General features: G+C 37.5%; 1 protein-coding gene across 4 annotated transcripts; it reads right to left on the bottom strand.

The window, feature by feature from the left end:
- Positions 1–492: 492 nt before the first annotated feature.
- On the bottom strand, positions 493–13,234 carry ptbp2b (polypyrimidine tract binding protein 2b). 4 transcript variants are annotated; one of them, XM_067362621.1, is made up of 15 exons: positions 13,109–13,234; positions 12,405–12,435; positions 12,142–12,202; positions 9,008–9,180; positions 8,680–8,823; positions 8,401–8,562; positions 8,174–8,284; positions 7,633–7,831; positions 7,238–7,297; positions 6,462–6,577; positions 3,013–3,046; positions 2,377–2,469; positions 2,073–2,289; positions 1,635–1,712; positions 493–1,546 (listed from the first exon to the last, which is right to left on the bottom strand). In XM_067362621.1, the coding sequence occupies exons 1-15, from the start codon at positions 13,114–13,116 to the stop codon at positions 1,417–1,419; spliced, it is 1,617 nt and encodes a 538-aa protein (XP_067218722.1). In that variant the 5' UTR covers positions 13,117–13,234; the 3' UTR covers positions 493–1,416. The 4 variants fall into 4 exon arrangements, with proteins under 4 accessions (XP_067218722.1, XP_067218725.1, XP_067218723.1 ...); XM_067362624.1 differs by having other exon boundaries at positions 12,142–12,223; positions 13,109–13,209; XM_067362622.1 differs by lacking the exon at positions 7,238–7,297.
- Between the last annotated feature and the right edge of the window lie 4,745 nt (positions 13,235–17,979).

The following is a 17,979-nucleotide window of genomic DNA, read 5'->3' as shown; positions in this document are numbered from 1 at the left end:
TTTCACATACATACGTTTTAGTCTGGGATTAGCTTAAGCCTCGTCTGTGAAACCGAAAATATTTATTTCCGATATTTTTATACTGAGGCAAGAGTTTTTTCTCAACCATAAACAGAGAGCATCAGAGAAAATGAGCTAAGTGAGATACAGAGGACAGTAGAGGAAGAGGAAGAGACAGCAGAGAGGCAGAGGTGAATGCAGAGCGAGAAGAGTTTATTCAGCATGCTACAGGATAAAAGCACTACACCACACAGGGACCGTCGAGCACAAGCTTGGTAGAAAAATGAACTTTTAATTGTGCCACTTCTATACTGAACTTTACATTCCTAAAGATGTAAAAACTCAATTTATGTAGAAAATGTACAGAACGCCCCCCTCCCCTTTCCATAACCTAAACCACAAAAATGTCATTTTTCAATATAATCAGTGAGCGATTCTCACACAATTACAATCACAGACAATTAAGGATCATTTATGAGTGATGTCTGTTGAAAAGTTTGATTTTTTTTTTTTTTTCTCCATTGATAAAAATATTCCAGAGGTTGAAAAACAAACATTTGTACAATGCAGAATAAAGTAAGACTAAAGGCACATTTACTTTGGTCCCAACAGTCCCTACATTAATGTGACATCACAACATCAAACATGGTCAATCTGACACATGCAACTGCTGAGATCCATCAGCACATGCTCTGATTTTCTTCTAAAAATGGGTAACAGAATTCACTGAAGCAAAAGTGATTGAGAAATATCAAAGCAGGTACTATACGTCACACGCTATGCTCCCCACTGTCATTGTTTTGTTTACCACAGGTTTCAATCACAAAAAGTACCTTGGGCGCCTTATAAAAGAAAAAAAAAAAAAAAAACACTACAACCTAAAATAAAACAAATGCACAAGATAATTTACAACTTGGAGTATATTCCATCAAATTCAATTACTTGTGTTCAGATTCAATTCAATAGACCATAAAAAAAAATAGCTTTTACTTTTGAATCAAAGCAAGCCGACTAGCTTTCAAAGCTTGAAAATTATTTTTTAAAAAATATGACATGGTGAGGACACAAGAGCTAAATAAACTATCACTTTCAAAACCCTTCAAAACAACAAAGCAAGGTGATTGTAAAGGTTACAAATCATCACACATAATGTGCCTAAACCTCTAGAATCTGTAACGACGGGAGCAAAAGGATGACGCTATTTTGCTAAGTAAGGCACATTTTTGTCAATCCATCCTAAAATAGAATAACAGCTGGCCAGACAAACAATAGCAGGAGCAGATACAGAGCGAGTGTTCCTTTAAGGGCCATTCTCATTGAAGTTTTTGATATGGTGTTAAGGAATGACTGGTAAAAATGACTTCAACTTGAGGCTCTTGGGGGCGAAAGGAAAGGTGACATAGCACCAGGGAATCCTCAGATGGTGGACTTTGAGAAGGACACTCTCAGGCGGTGACCGCGGCCCATGTCGTAGTTGTGAAGGTCGATGAGTGCCTGAATCGCCTCCTCCACCGTGGACATCTGCAGCAGAGCCATTTTGCGGTCTCTAGAAGAACAAATGAACACGACGGTCAAAGCGATGACTACGCGTGAACACAAAAACAGCTGAGAAATGGTATGCAGAGGGTTCTTACTGGAAAAACTTGAACGCTTTCACTGTGCCGCCGGAGTTAGAGAAGAGCAGTCGTAAATCCTCTTCTGTCACATTCTCACTGGAGGGGAAACAAGCAGTTATTAGCATTTCCTCAGAGTAAATGGTAAAATGTTATTATGATGCATGAACCAATAAAAAAGGAAAACAAATTTTCCTTGGTAGCCACATTTTAATCTCAGACTTGAACTGAAACACACCGCAAGGGATTAATTGAAAAAGATGGTCAGCAGTTGGTCAAAGATTTATGATGCCAGAATAATGTTTTAATAAAATGACAAAACCTACAGAAAAATCACCACTACTATTCATTAATGACTGTACAAGTCTGCACAGCCGCTTAAATTGCAGTTCTTCTTATGATTTTCACTAATGTTATCAAAGTATTGTTTAGGAAGACAACGTTCTCCTGCATACTCACGGTATGTTAGAGAGATGAAGTGTAGCGGAAGGGGGGAAGATGTTCTGGAAGTTCTTAGAACCAGGCTTCTTGAAGCGATGCAGTGGAGAACTGGTGAAGTCCTTGGTTAGGCCCTGATCATCTAAACCCTCCCTAGGCAGCTGTACTGTCTGGTGCTTAGAGAGGGTCACGCGAATGATCTTGCCATACATCTTCTGCCCGTTCAGATGGCTCATGGCTAGATCACGAAGACACGGATGTGAGCCATGAAATAAAAACATTACACGGTGTTAATCACAAAAAAGAAAACAGTGCATCAGCTTACCTAACTGGGCTTGGTTCCCATCAGACATCTGGATTAGAGCACTGTCCTTCTTATTATAAAGGATCTTCACGCGCTGCACGTCACCGTAGACACCTTCGGTTAAGCGAGAGGCAGATGGAAGAGGGAGGGAAGGAGGGAGGAGGAGAGGAGTGAACCAGGAAGGACAAGTTAGTGCTTCAGAAGCTCCGGTTCTGACATGAAAGGTGAAGATGATGGTACAAATCTTCCAAATTATCTACACCAAAGAGTCCAAAACAGTTTTTCTAACAGACACAACATACTTTGATACGCCCTCCAAAAACAAGCTCATGTGATATGGCAAAGTTAAAATCAAAAAGCCTACATGCAAAATAATCAACCATGCATTAATATAAGCTGTACATGAAGAGAGACAGATAGAGCAAGATAGAGACAGAGGCTTCGAAAGCCAAGGAAAAACAAACCAAAAAAATAAACTATTTCATTTGAAATTTGGCATAATAGAACTAAAATTAAACTGGAAAACTAGGAAACTGTTGATACACTAGTGCCAGATTATTAACTAACCCTTAAAATGATAAATGAAAGAGAAAAAACAACTGAAATGAAATTAACAATAGATAAACAAAAAGAGGTAGATTGCTAACGATAACATACCGAAGAGGGTAAACAGACTTTGGGGCGTAACCATCTTTAGAAGGAGAGAAGAGCAAGCAGCGTAAGACAGGAAGAGAGAAGAGTCGAGGTAGAGCGGAGATGAACAGATCATCCATAACGGAGGGTGGTTTCCCGTAGAATGGTGAGGTGGTCATGGAGCATGGGTCAAGGCAGTTAATTGGGGCAAGTCGGTCCGAGGAGGAACATTTGTTTTGGTTCAGGCACAAAGCATGAATGGGTGGAGGGCGGGGAGACAGGATTGCAGGAGAGAAAGGGCCAACCAATCACAGAGGAGTCAGAAAAGGAGAGGAGAAGGAAAAGGAGGGGTTGGAAGCAGCATGGGATAAAAGGAGAAAAAAAAGAAAAAAAAACACAAAAAGAAAAAAGTTGGAAGGGGGGGGACAAAAATAATATACAGGTCAGTACATAGGAAATGCAGGAGTTTGGTCAGAAAATGGCAGGGTTCTCTTTTTCTTTTGCTTCCCCCGACTATGTTTAACAGTGCCAAACGTAGTCACCCAAGACCGAACGTGGGCAGGGCACATTATCTCAGGCTAACTGCAGCACAGAAACGCTGAGAGGAGGACAAAGCATGCAGAGCAAGTGGAAGGCTTTGGTATGAGAAAGCGTTAAGAAACAATAACCAAACAAAACAGCAGCGGCCTATGGCTGTAAAAGGGAGGGGCCATGCAGCGGGTAGGCATGAAAACCACCTTGCAGAGTTATGGCATCAATAGAGAGCACGTCATGTTGAAAACTCCACAAACCCACAAGTGTTTGGGAAAACAAAAACCATGATGGGGAAATTACTGGGACACTTCAAAAAGACAGAGAAATCATAGTGAGAGAGAGTGTGAGAGAAATGAGAGAGGCGGGTGGGGCTACCACATTTCATACCAACTTTGAATAGCTTAGAGAGAAGCAGTGGAGCATCAGGAGAGGAAGAGAGAGATACAGCTTAGAGAGAAAAGACAGTTAGATATTACTTCCAGACAGAGCGCTCGTGAAAAGGTGCGAGGGAGAGAGAGAGAGCCAGAGAGAGGGGAGAGGGGGAGAGATAAAGAGAGAGGAGAGACAGTGATCAAAATTTGCACAGAGGAGAGACTGCAGAGAGACCCTCCATTTTGACGAAAACCTTACTGAGAATGCTTTCAGTATATTTCTGCAAGTATAAATGTCACAATAGAGAAAAAAGAGCTACAGGTTTCAATTCATTGCTACTCACTATCAATTCACTACGAACTGCAAATATACTGAAATAACATTGAACATAAAATACACTGAGGATGGAAATGAGACACAGGTCAATCTGATTTCATGTCAAGACAAGTTACCTGCTCAGTGTTTATAGTGTGTGACTGCATACATCATTCTGAATCTAATGCACATTAGAAAAGAGACTGAAATGACTGAAATCAGCTTCAAAACATCCAGCTAGAGAGCAAAGTCAACATGGGAATGTGATTACAGTGCTTTTGGGATAAAGGAAGCCCTGATGATGTATTTAATAAGGCTGGGTTTTGGCACTGATATTTTTCCATAAGGTGCACAGTGATGAACACACTACAAGATCACTTAAAAGGTATAGTTCACCCTAAAATGAAAATTGTTATCATTAACTCACCCTCATGTCGTTTTAATGTGTGGTTTTACTCGCATATAAACACTGCACATACATGGAGCTCATCAAATATGGAAAACACTGAAGCTCAAGAACCAATGAGGTGTATGTGTGCTGAATGTTTAAATGTGAATAAAAGACTAAATGAAATCCGTTCATCATATCAAGGCTGGAATTCTGTCTGGACTTGGATTACACCACTCTGTTAATAGGAGTTACTTTTATGGTCTCTTTATTAATTTTTTGATGTGTGAAGTTTTGGTTGCATTGACTTTCAATAGATAGACAAAAATAAAGAGAGCAGGGCTCTCAGCTTTCCTGTAGCTCAGTGGTTAGAGCATGGCACTAGCAATGCCAAAGTCATGGGTTCGATCCCAGGGATTGCACATACTCGGATACAAATGTATAGTATAATGCAATGTAAGTCGCTTTGGATAAAAGCGTCTGCCAAATGCATAAATGTAAAATGTAAAATGTAAACTGCGACTAAACTATCATATTTTGCAACCTTTTTTTTTTTCTTGCAGGTGCGACTAGATTTTGTTAGAGGTTACATTGGTGCCATTACCAGTTTAACTAACTGATCAACATTTCTGTTTGAGATTTCAGTATAAGAAACATTAAACAGTAAATGAGCCAAAAGCGGAATGCCTTTAACCTACAAATGACCACATTTACCATGGATTTACTGTAGTAACACTAACTGTAAACATGGTGGCAGAAATATGGGAAAATCATGATGAATTTTATTACATTATTATAAATGTAGACATGTATTGAAGTAATGGAATATAATTAGTTTTTTGTTATTAAGACTTTTTTTTTTGCATTTGTATTTAGACTAAATGTGTTTAGACTATTATAACAAATATATAAACCATATGGTTACTTTTTGGTTTTACCTGTGGTTATGATCTACAAATGTATGATACTATGGGAGACTAATTTTAATCAGAGTTCTAACCCAGTATTTTGATTTTACCCTATAAAAATGAGGTTACAGATGTTAATGTTTTTGCTAATGAAAATAAACTTGCATCTGCACTTAGAGCTAAAGCTACGGTCATCTCAAAATACTGGCAAATGTTCATTTACAAGAAACAAAGCATGATGCTACATGATGAGAGAATATTAAAGGTCTTCATATTTGTTCTGAAAATGAACAAATGTCTTATGGGTTTGGAATGGCATGATGGCGAGTAAATGATGAAATTTTCAATTTTTTAGGTAAACTAATTTTCACATTTGTATATTTTGTAATATTTGGGCCATTACAGGTTAATAAAAGCGAATATAATGCAACATTATGTTGCAAGATTTGGAACAAGTATAATAAAACACTGACAGCACATATTTTTTGGTCAGCTGTCGATGTAACTTTTTTCATTAATGCACTGAAAATAAGAATGCACTGAAAGTATCTTGGGGTTTTAAAAACTGATATTGGATCTTTCAATTGATAAACAAGATTAATGTGAAAAATCTGTATTTTCACCCAGCCCTAGTACCAAGTAGAAAAATATTTTCAAATTAACTAGTTTTAAAAATGCTTATGACATCATCAAGAATCCCTCATTTTTTATGATGTAATCTTGCAACAAAGCAACGTTTTAAGTGTGTTAACACTGCTCTGCTGCTAAATGTCATGAAGGTGATGTTGAGGCCCCTTGAACTAAAATATGATCTTAAACAGATGAGGACTGAACATATACAACCTGAGACATAAAGTGTACTGGTGACCTGATTGACACAATGAGAAGACTGTGAACAGAGAGAGCAGGGATATGTTTGTGTGTGTGTGAGTGTGTGTTTTGTGGGATGTACTGACCTCATCGTTGAGGTTGCTGACCAGGAGCACTCCACCAGGTCCCGAATGTCCAGACAGCGCTACCCTTCCTGCAGCTGCCGCCGCCGCTGCTGCCGCACTCAGAGGGCTGATGGCCCCTACAGAGAGAAAGAAAAAGAGAGGAAGGACCATGTCAGCCCACATAACCAGGAAGAGCCGACGGCTCAGCATCTCAGCCAGATCGGCCCTATGGCCATGCATTCTAACTGTCTGCACCCAACGCACCAAGCACATCTAGTTATCCAGCCAACACCACCACACACCTCAGGCAAACCCACATCCCAGAGTCAATATCTGCCGCTAGGCAGATCGCTATCTGAACCGATTTCACACAGACTGGCGCTCTGGAGCAATATCCGAAAACGAAATTGCTTTTTGGGCCCCTTCTGCTTGCTGTAGTTAGCCGCTCAATAGGCCGCTCTGCTTTAGCTAAAGGGAACTTGTGTTTGGCAGTTTGGATTGCCAGTCTGTCTGAAATACGGGCCCCTAATTAGTGTGTGTCAATCTATTACGTCAGGCCCATAATGCAGAATGGAAGGGCTTATTGTTGCAGCTTCATATTTATGCTTTGACAAATAGCGACACTGTTTATGAATCTTGCATGTCAAGTCAGGACAAATGGTTGGGGTGGTTTCAACATGAAAGCCCTGCCAATTCTGACAGCACTGGAAAAGTCCCTGTCCTTCAGAGGGAAGAGCGCATTCAAGTAGGGTTAGAAAATCAAAAGGAAAAAGGAAAGTAAATGGAAGCATAGGTACCTAGAGAAGATGGAAACCCTCCACCACTAGAGTAGGAAGTTACCATTCCAGAGGGAGTACCTAAGGAGAACGTGTACAGTCAAAGTCTTACGGGATCAAACACAGACTGGGGGCCGTGGAAGCGGCAAAAACGTAAAGCAACGTGTTTGAATGGCACATCAATTAGACGGGATTGCATTTCAGGCACCATTGACCCATTTTCCACAAAGAACTAGAAATCTCTCATGAATCACAATAGAGGGGAAGCATTCACACCTCTACCCTGCTCTGAAACTAAAGCTATGCAGACAGGAGATGATGATGCATGTCAGAGAATGACAGGGAAGATGGGTCTTAAAGGTGTGATTGAACAACGTTTGCGTCAGAGGCACACATGAGAGCGTTTTCTAACATACCGAGCAGGGAGGTGGAATCTTTGCTGAGAGCGGCGGCCACAGACGGGTCCACGGGAGGTTGGCCATCTCCTGCAGGCAGCTCGGGCCGGGTGTAATCCCGGCTTTTGTCGTTGTTGTATTTTACGTTCAGGTTGACCAGCTTGGAGAAGTCAATGCGCAAAGTGCAGCAAGAGTTGTATATGTTCTGGCCATCCAAAGACTTTAATGAAAGAAAGCGAACAAGAGAGATGGAGGATGAGAGCGAGACAGTGCACCATGTTTGTTATTCTATGACAAGGGTGAAAAAGGATAAGAATAATTACATCCAGTGCATAATGTAGGGCCCTGGCTAAAAGTAATAAAAACGCTCCTCTACAAGTAATGACAACTGCAGTCATTTCATCACATAAATGAAAGAAAGGTACTAAACCAACATATGACTGGATCATAATTTGCCTGTGGCCATAACCATCACATTAAAAATCTCATAACAGTGCTTTGGCACATCATTACACATTTATGGAGTTTGCGGTGGTTTCAATCCTCCTCTTCGTCCACTCACCAGTTTGGCCTGCTGGGCATTTACTGGGTCACTGAACTGCAGAAGAGCCTGGAACTGATTATTTTTGGTGAATGTGATTATCTTCATGACGGTCCCAAACTTGGAGAAAATCTAAGAGAGATCAGTGCAAAGTCGTGTTAATTCGGAGGCATGAGAGTGTAAAAATACATTTGGCTTGTTTTTTAACTGCAGTTTATTCCAGATGGATGCCTGCTGTGGGCAGTGACCTGTTGGAGGACGTCCAGGGTGACTGGGTAGAACATGTTGTCGATGATTATTCGCAGTACTGGGCTGGGGGCAGGTGTTAACACACTCTCACCGGCCGTGTCCGAGCTTGGAGAGCCGCCCTCCTGGACCGCCGACACCGCCTGCAGCACGGCCTGAGCTCGCTTCAGAAGAAAAGCAAAGGGACCAGTTTAGGACTGGAGCAATGCCAGTCACACACTTTCGTGGCTGCTATATTTTAGTTATGAAACATTAAAACGAGAAGGAGTGTGATTTCTAACCTGGTTGAGCGCACTGTCAGTCTTGAGCTCTTTGTGGTTGGAGTACTGAATGAACACTGGGACATTACGCACTTGAGGCGTAACAGCTGTGTAGTAGTTCACCATGGTAACAGCTGCTTCCTCTGTTCCCAGCTCCAAAAATGCCTAATTGTGGGAAAGTGTTCAAAATGAAGAAATAGGCTTTTTTCCCCAAATGGCTGAGCAAAAACTATGTTCTTTCAATTTGACAGCTTCAACAAGCCATTTTAAGAACTAAATTGAATTTCAGAAGATCTATTTCAATAGGTGTTGGGTTTAATGTTCCTCACCACCACCACTCAACACATACCTGATTTTTGCCTTTAAGCATCAGGATATTAGTGACCTTTCCAAAGGGCAAGCCCAGTGCGATGACCTCAGTCTCGGAAACCTCATTGGGGAGTTTCCGAATATGAATGACTCTAGACGGTGGGCTATCCATGCTGTCCTCCACCCTCAGTTTCTTACTGTCACCTCCATTAGCTGTCAAATAAATCAGAAATACATAATAAATCATTATATGGTTTTATCAGGATTATATGACATTTAATAAAAAAGACCATTTAAACTATAGATTATTTGCCAAATTATCAAAAAATAGAGAATTTGAGCTCGTTTTATTCACAATCATCTGCTGTAAACAACAATATGACATTTTTCACATTCTGTTTATATTTCATGAATAAGTGAAAATGTGGTGAAATGGTCACATCTGTTTATGACTTAAAGTCCATTGACACAAGGATGTGTTCTCGTATTCTGCTTGCACAGTTTTTAATTGATCCAAGTATGTGTGTCAGGTAGGGCTGCACAACGATTAATTGCGATTAATCGTTTGCAAAATAAAAGTGTGTTTACGCAATAAATGTGTGTGTTCTGTGTATAATAATTATGTATATATAAATACACACGCATACATGTATAAATTTAAGAAATATATGCATGTATAAATAAGTATATATATTTTTTTTTAATCAGTATTTTTTTATTATTTTCATTTAAAAAAATATTTTATATATAAATATAACATTTTTCTTAAATATACATATATATGTGTATTTATATATACATAATTATTATACACAGAACACTCACATTTATTACGTAAACACTTTTATTTTGCAAACGATTAATCGTGATTAATCGTTGTGCAGCCCTAGTGTCAGGTAAATGCTATTGGCCATTTTGCTACACCTTGCTGTTTTTCAGTATCTCACACCATGTACATCAAGTTTTGAAGGCAGCATGTCAAGTGAAAAGTAGTTTTAGAAGTACAACATTGCATCTCACGTTCATCTTAAGTTCTTGCTGTGTTCATTTCTTTGCGCTCCATCTAATTATCTGTAATAGAATTGATATGAACTCTACTAAATTTATTGGGTTGTTTCAAATATTAAACATTACAAGATTATAAAACTTGCAACTAATAATATAGAATACTACAATTCCACTGCTGAAACAGCCTCTGCCACTCTTTCCCCATGCACGCCGCTTACACTGGGCCATGATACAGATATCCAACCTCCCAAGAGCCACGTTTTCACTGCCGGGCCAAAAGCGAGCATGCTAGTACATGCCGGGGCCAGTCACATTTCCACTGTCACTTCTGGGGCTTGAACGTGCCTCCTCGGGGCCAATGGCAAGAGTTTTTTGGCCCACCGAATACCTTGGTCCAAAGTGGGCCAACTGGGGCTTGAGGAGTGGTTATGGACAAAGGCGGAGTTTGTTTTCATATCAGGCTACCAGCTAACCTCAACATTTGACACATTTTAAACAACTTTCAGCTCAAAACACACTTTCAGGCACCAGCGAAGGTTTGAAAAAACTTCCAATCGCATTCCAATGGGGATTCGGATCATTGTTTAAGTAGAAATATGCGATGCTATTGGGTACTTATGCTAACCATTGCCATAATAAATACACATATGATTATGGAAAATACTAGGGACCACTTGAAAAAAAAAAAAATCATCATAAATGATTATAATGGTGTATTTATTTGGTTTTATGATTCATCTGTCTTTTCACTGTGCTTTTGTTGATACCAGACTTCTGCATCCGCATGTCATATCCTCTGGTTTACTCGTATAACTCATAACTCCTTTTATCTGTGAGCTTCCTCTGTTGCTCTGGCTGAAAGGATAACATTATAGTGAGATGGGAGATACGTGGAAACAGTGGACAATGGAAACGCTGCTTAACTTTGGCCACGTGGCTCGAGGTCTACTGGCCCTGCCCCGCACGTTGTTAGCCCTGGCTCGCACTGGCCTGACAGTGGGAAAGCAGCTAAGGAAAACTTTATTGCGCCAATTTCCTCTACAAGTACCTCCAGCTCTTACCTAAGAAGATTTTTGCCAATCTGGCCCCAGATTCTAAGATTTTAAATGACACTTTTTTTTCCTTTTATCAAGTGAGTGGTATAAGTTAATGGCCATGCCAGTAGAAAGGGTTAAAACATAACACAAAACATTTTTTAGTTATCAGCAGATAAAGATGGAATATGCTTTTTTTTTTTTTTGCACATTTCCAGTGCTGGAAAGAACTAAAAAATGGTGGAATTCTGCAGAATAGATTTAGATGTTTGCTGAAGAACTATATTATTTGGTGGAAGAATTATTATTTATCATCAATAAATCATTACATTTTTTGTTGCTGTGTGTATATTTTACAAAACCTTGCCAAGTATATCTAAACATTTTATAAAAGCAATAAGCCCCATGGTTTACACTAATTTTAGAAAAGATTAGGGGAGTTTAGTTGTTCTAAAATAGCAGTAAACCACAGCTTCTTGGGGCTTATTGCTTTAAAATGGCACTATGTTCTAATCTAGACACTTAAAGCTGCTGTCCGTAAGATTTGCCTCTTCATCGCCATCTCTGTTTGAAACCTGCAATTGCAGTTATATGCAGAATTATCATCTTTACGTGCACTGTGCATCGGCACGGCTTCTCAGCGCGGATGAATCTAATGTTTGCTGTCAGTCACCAAATCAAAAAATGTCATCTGAACAAGTAAGTAACATGTCTGCCACTTTTGTTCTGACCAACTGAGAAAAAAAGCATTACTTACTGAATAAATCAGCTGCTGTGAGAAAAGGCTATAAATTATCCACTACCAGCAGCATCCTATATGCAGAGATTCCTTTCTTTCTATTTACAGATGTGACGCAAAGACGAACTGCTGCATGCACGAATTTCCCGTGGAAATCCACCAGTACCGATTTATTATAAAACATTATTTCAAGCTTACTGTTGTGAATCGGGCTAAGGTAAGGAGATAGTTTTGAACACTGGCTGGTTATGTACTTGCTCAGAAATTGATTTTGGATCATTTTTAACCAAAAAAAGTTCCAGACTGCAGCTTTAAGTGTCTGGGTGTGTAGAACTTTTCAAAGCCAAACTTTGCCTTTTTTTACCAAATAGCTGATGTCCATATTTCTCTTACCAGTGACTGATGAGTTTGGACTGTTGTACAGACTGCCAGACAGCAATTCATCTGAGCTTCTCTAGAAAGACACAGATGTACACTGCAAATTCAGTAAATCATTCAAAAGATTAAAATGTAGTATAAACTCATATAGCTGTTATTTGTTTCCATTATTTACATTACAGATAAATCAGAGATAATATGGGCCTCTGCGGGTTTACTCTCAGGTTTGTTTTGATACACTTCGCAAAATTAAGACAAGAAAGGCAAAACCCCCTTACCTTCACACCAACTGCAACATCGCTTGCAATGCTGAAAGGAGAAAACAGAAAAATGACGATCAATTTTGGGCCGTTTTGTATGTTACAGTTTCACTAACGTTAAATCACATAACGTACACATCGATGCCACACCTGAACACATAATGCCATCGGTACACTAATTTCTCAGTTACAAATATTACAGTACAATAGTACAGCAAAACAATTTAATGCGGACAGTAGTATTGTTATATTATAATAAGCCTAATAGAGCTCCCAAAAAAATTAATTGAACGTAATAAAGTAATATTCAGCAACGACAAATGTATATTCAGCTCGCGGATGGAGCGAGTGACCGTTACATTCAAACAAAGGGAATCGGACGCGCCCGCACGCGCAACAGCAGTACCGTTAGCCGCGGAGCTAAAATACCTTACATGTCCCTGTTGGACATATAACACTAAACACTTTATATACTGATATTAACTCACCAAGATTGCTGTTATTTGATTTTCTGTTCATATATATTGCATCTTTTAGCGGTAAAATATTATCTGTGGAGCTAGCGCGCATTTGTTATTATTAGCCAATATTGGCTGATGCATCACCAGTCTGCGTGAGCGGCCTTGTCAGAACGCTAAAGATTGCGACTAACCGCTTCAAATGATCTCGAGATACTCTCAAATTGCATATTTTCACTTATTCTGTAAACAACGCAGTCTTACCCGTCCATTGCAGGGAAAACGTTCTTCACGGTGTGATACTGATCGCAGAAGCAGAGGAGCCTTCGACACACGCGCGGAACTATGCAAAATGGAGGAGAGGCTGTTATTCACGGAGTCACCCGAGCTCAGCCGAGACACCGCCGAACCGAAGAGCACACGCTCACAGCGATCTGGATTACTTTAAAAGTTCATCATTAAAAAAAAAAAAAAAAAAACAACAAGAAAAAATAATAATAATAATCATTATAGTTTTTGCAGCACAGACAGCTGCATTATCATCATTATCTGGGGTTCCCATGGTTATTGGATATGATATGATAATATGATTAAAACTTGATTTCTAGGCTTTGAAATATGGAATTGTAATAAAATGGGCATTTCTTTAGTGAATGTAGCCTACATTTCTCTGGTTCTGCTCTCTATTGCTGTTGTTTCTGATACCTTGTTATACACAGGCCTAATTAGGCTATAATATTAATAAAACAGGCAGCCTATATGATCTTATAATTCCAAGAATTAGTACCTGAGATAGAAATGGAAATCCTCCCCATAAACTGATAATAAAAAAATACTTGCAGAAACCTTGAAAATTCATGGTCAAAAAGGTTGGGAAGCACCATCATCATCATCATCATTATTGTTGCAGAACTGAGATCTGACAATGTCTTTTTGCAAGACTTTGGCCCATATCTAATTTATTGCAGTTTGTCTGGGCATCTTAATTCTGCAATGTAAAAAAAAAATAAAAAATTATATATATATATATATATATATATATATATATATATATATATATATATATTTTTTTTTTACATTGCAGAATTAAGATGCCCTGACAAACTGGGCAAACCTGAAAAACTATATATATATATATATATATATATATATATATATATATATATATATAAATATATCACACGAGTAGCTGTATATATATATATATATATATATATATATATATATATATATATATATATATATATATATATATATCACACGAGTAGCTGTATATATATATATATATATATATATATATATATATATATATATATATATATATATATATATATATATATATAAATAAGTATGTATATATATATATATATATATATATATATATATATATATATATCTATATATATATATATATATATATATATATATATATATATATATAAGTATGTATATATATATATATATATATATATATATATATATATATATATATATGTATATATATATAGGCTATATATATATAACACAAGTAGCTGTGCAATAGATATCAGCTAGATATTTTTTTTTTCACAGATTTCCACATTTAAACCCATTATTTCGTTTTTTTTCTTAGTTTTGTCATTAGTAATGTACATTATTCTAATGTACGATGTTTATTGCATTATTTTAATTAAAAGTTCTGCTGATGTATATGACTCTGTGCACTGTACACTAATATTGGTCATTTTTTATGAACAGGCCATTTACAGTGAACTCTGATTGATCGTGTGGCTTTCTATTGTACCACCTGTATTACAGAACATTTATCAGAACATTTTAGGGTAAACAATCAGTTCAATAAGTAATTTATCCCATAATACTAGAAACAGCAGCCATTTTGTTTTGTTTTTACTGTAAATTTAACTGGATATTTTTTATGGTCTGCATGTCTTTGGAATGAAAACCAATATTTTATGCAGATGGACACTTCTATGGCAATAATATAAAATAATAAAATAAGCGAAACATGCATGGAAACCTCAGTGCTCAAAAATCAACTTTCACGACCCTTTGTGTTTTGCTCAACATAGCAGCTCAGTGACCCTTTAAACAATGCTGCAGATTGCCGTAAGATCATCACACTTCACTGTTCTGAGAGCCCACAGGGAAAATGCAATCATTCGCTGGATGGAGGGGGCCAGCCGGCTTCAACTGACCACCGACGAAAAGATGTTTACTACACATTTCTGCACCAAATGTAACAGCTTGGCCTGAGCATCATTATATACCCTGTATTGATTTCCAATAGCCAGCACATGTGACTGTTGCCTCTGGGGTCTTGGTCACCAAGTGAATTGGGAGCTTGCAGTCCTTTGTCACTGAATCAGATTATTGATGAGAGAAGTGGGCCTTCTGGCTATAGTGTTTCATATAACCTTTACCTAACCCTCCTCTGCTTGTCCAACACCAGTTTGGCCGTCTGTGGAAAACTGCCAGTCCTTGCGGGTGTCCACTATTTCTGTGAACCTTGCAGAAACTAAGCAGAGCTAATGCTATTGTTAAGAGGTCACAGTGTGAATATACATGACTCTGTGGTTACCGTAAGGTTTGCTGCAGGGCTCGATCTGCCATGGTTACCTGATATAGCTTTTCCTTAATTATTCAAACAGCGCTGTGCATCTCATTTAGCTTGAACTCAGGTGAACTGTTCAATACGATGAACCCGCTGACCCCTCTGTAATCACTGCAATCTGTTTGCCTCTGTTGATTAAAGCCTTTTACAACATTCTCAGAAGGCCTGTACGGACCCAGAGGACTGGGAAGGGAAATAATGACACAAACAGGACCGTAAACAGGACCAAGCCTGAGTCTTTGTGTGTAACAGTCCCTTTTGTCGATATTCATTTCATATTAATAAAGAATGCTTTTTAGCCTCTCTAAATACTATGTATTTTTGACCGTGACCTTGAATTCAACTTCCTTTTGTAATATAACTTATTTCTCCCTGTATTCTTATTTGGATCAGTCTGCCCATGCTTGTAATTCAAACCCACAGTTTTAAATTTCGTTTGGTTAGTACAAGACTTATTATTGGCGTCAGCTTTGTGAAAGCTTCGAAAAGCATATTTTCTGTTCTTGTATGAACAAAATTGTGCAGTTAGTCTAAAAATGCACAGAAAAAGAACACAAAAGATTTTTTTTTTTTTTTTTTACAAAACTACTTAGACCAGTCAGGTTAGCACCATTTTCAATAAAAGGAATGTGAATGAAGCTGTAAGGGATAAAATTACAGTGTGTTTATTGTACGATAATGGATTGTACTATAATTTAACAATATGCCAGTTATTCAGCTGATGACACATCTTTCCAAAAACCTTTCCGAAGAGAAGCGCTCCATAAAACTGGTTTTAAAAATGGTGAGTTGTGAATGCCACTGAAAAGACTATAAGACTGTGTAAAGTCTGTCAGAACCCATATGGATAAAAACCTAAGACATTTTTGAAATATCATTTTTTTTTTTTTAATGTTCTACAGATGAAAGAAAGTCATACAGGTTTGGAACAACATGAGAGTGAGTAATTGACAATGTTATTTTAGTATCATTTATTTGTTGTATTTATTAGTTTATAAGCTTTTATTTTTATATTATCACTTTTCATTTTCATTTAAGTTGTAGTTATTTTTTATGTGCCTTTGTCATTAGTTTTTTAATATATGTTTCTATATCTTTAGGTAATTTTCACTTCAGTTTTAGTCATTTTAGGCCTAGTTTCACAGACAGGACATTTAAGAAGCTTTTATAATGCCATAGAAACAAAAACATTACTGGTGCGCATCTTGAGACAAAACAATGAAATATTATAAGATAAGTGTAAGTTGCTTTCAGTTAAGATGGCTCAAATATGCATTTTAGTTAGTACTTCAACTTAATTTCAGTTAGTTGGAAAGGCAACATTTCTAATTTTAATTATTAAATAATTAAATAATTTTTAATAGTTTTAGTTAACAAAAACACTGGTAAATGATGAGTTTTTGTGCCAACTATTCCTTTAAAGGGTTAGTTCACCCAAAAATGAAAATGATATAATTTATTACTCACCCTCATATCGTTCTACACCCGTAAAACCTTCGTTATTCTTCGGAACACAAATTAAGATATGTTTGATGAAATCCAATAGCTCAGTGAGGCCTCCATTGCCAGCAATATTACTGTACCAAAAACATATTTAAAACAGTTCATGTGACTTCAGTGGTTCTATCTTAATATTATAAAGCGATAAGAATACTTTTGTGCGCCAAAAAAACAAAATAGCGACTTTTCAACAATATCTATATATGGGTCGATTTCAAAACACTGTTCAGAGCTTTTTCAGTGAATTTGAGTGCCAAGCTCATGTGATTTTAGCAGTTTATCTGTTTGATAGGAGATCAGAATCACTAATTCGAAACAAAAGATTCATAAAGCTCAGAAGCTTCATGAAGCAGTGTTTTGAAGTCGACCCATATAGATATTGTTTAAAATTTTGTTTTTTTGGTGTTTCGTGTTTTTTGTTTTGTACCTTTATGGATCTTGAGAGGTGCAGCCTCACTGAGCCATCGGATTTCATCAGCAATATCTTAATTTGTCTTCCAAAAATGAACAAAGGTCTAACGGGTGTAGAACGACATAATGACATTATTTTCATTTTTGGGTGAACTAACCCTTCAACTTTAACTTGAATGTTTTTACCATTTGGAAACTTGACAAGAACTTAGTACTCTAATCAATTTGTGATTACTTTTCACTTCTGAATCAAATTATATCAAGTCTGGAAATTACTTATAGATGTTAATTAAAGATCTCATTAGAATGCTCAATAAAGGCCTAATAGTTCCCTTTAAAGATTAAGTTCTGTGCCGTCATTCTTCTGTGCCCCATATTGAATAGGTTCTCTCAATGCTGGTTAAATGAATCAATTCTTTATTCCAATTAGATGCTCCAACGTTTTTTTGTTCTCTTATACTTTGTTGTCTTTGTGCCTGTGGTGTAGTATTATGCCGCTTTATTGTTCTTCTGCGTGACCTCGAAGAAAATTACCCAACAACAGAGGTCTATCACCAGCACTGTGCTGAAAAATGTTTATGGTCAATTCTTTTGATATGAACAGTCCCCTCTA

This window comes from Chanodichthys erythropterus, chromosome 16 (genome assembly GCF_024489055.1).
Source record: "Chanodichthys erythropterus isolate Z2021 chromosome 16, ASM2448905v1, whole genome shotgun sequence".
Lineage (NCBI taxonomy): Eukaryota > Metazoa > Chordata > Actinopteri > Cypriniformes > Xenocyprididae > Chanodichthys > Chanodichthys erythropterus.
Note: the sequence above shows the minus strand (reverse complement) of the source record. Positions and strands in the feature narration are given on the sequence as shown.

Coding starts and splice junctions, on each gene's coding strand:
- ptbp2b (XM_067362621.1), bottom strand. Junction 9,181..12,141: donor TCCAAACTCATCAGTCACTG/GTAAGAGAAATA, acceptor TTTATTTGACAG/CTAATGGAGGTGACAGTAAG. Junction 2,470..3,012: donor AAGTCTGTTTACCCTCTTCG/GTATGTTATCGT, acceptor GCTTAACCGAAG/GTGTCTACGGTGACGTGCAG.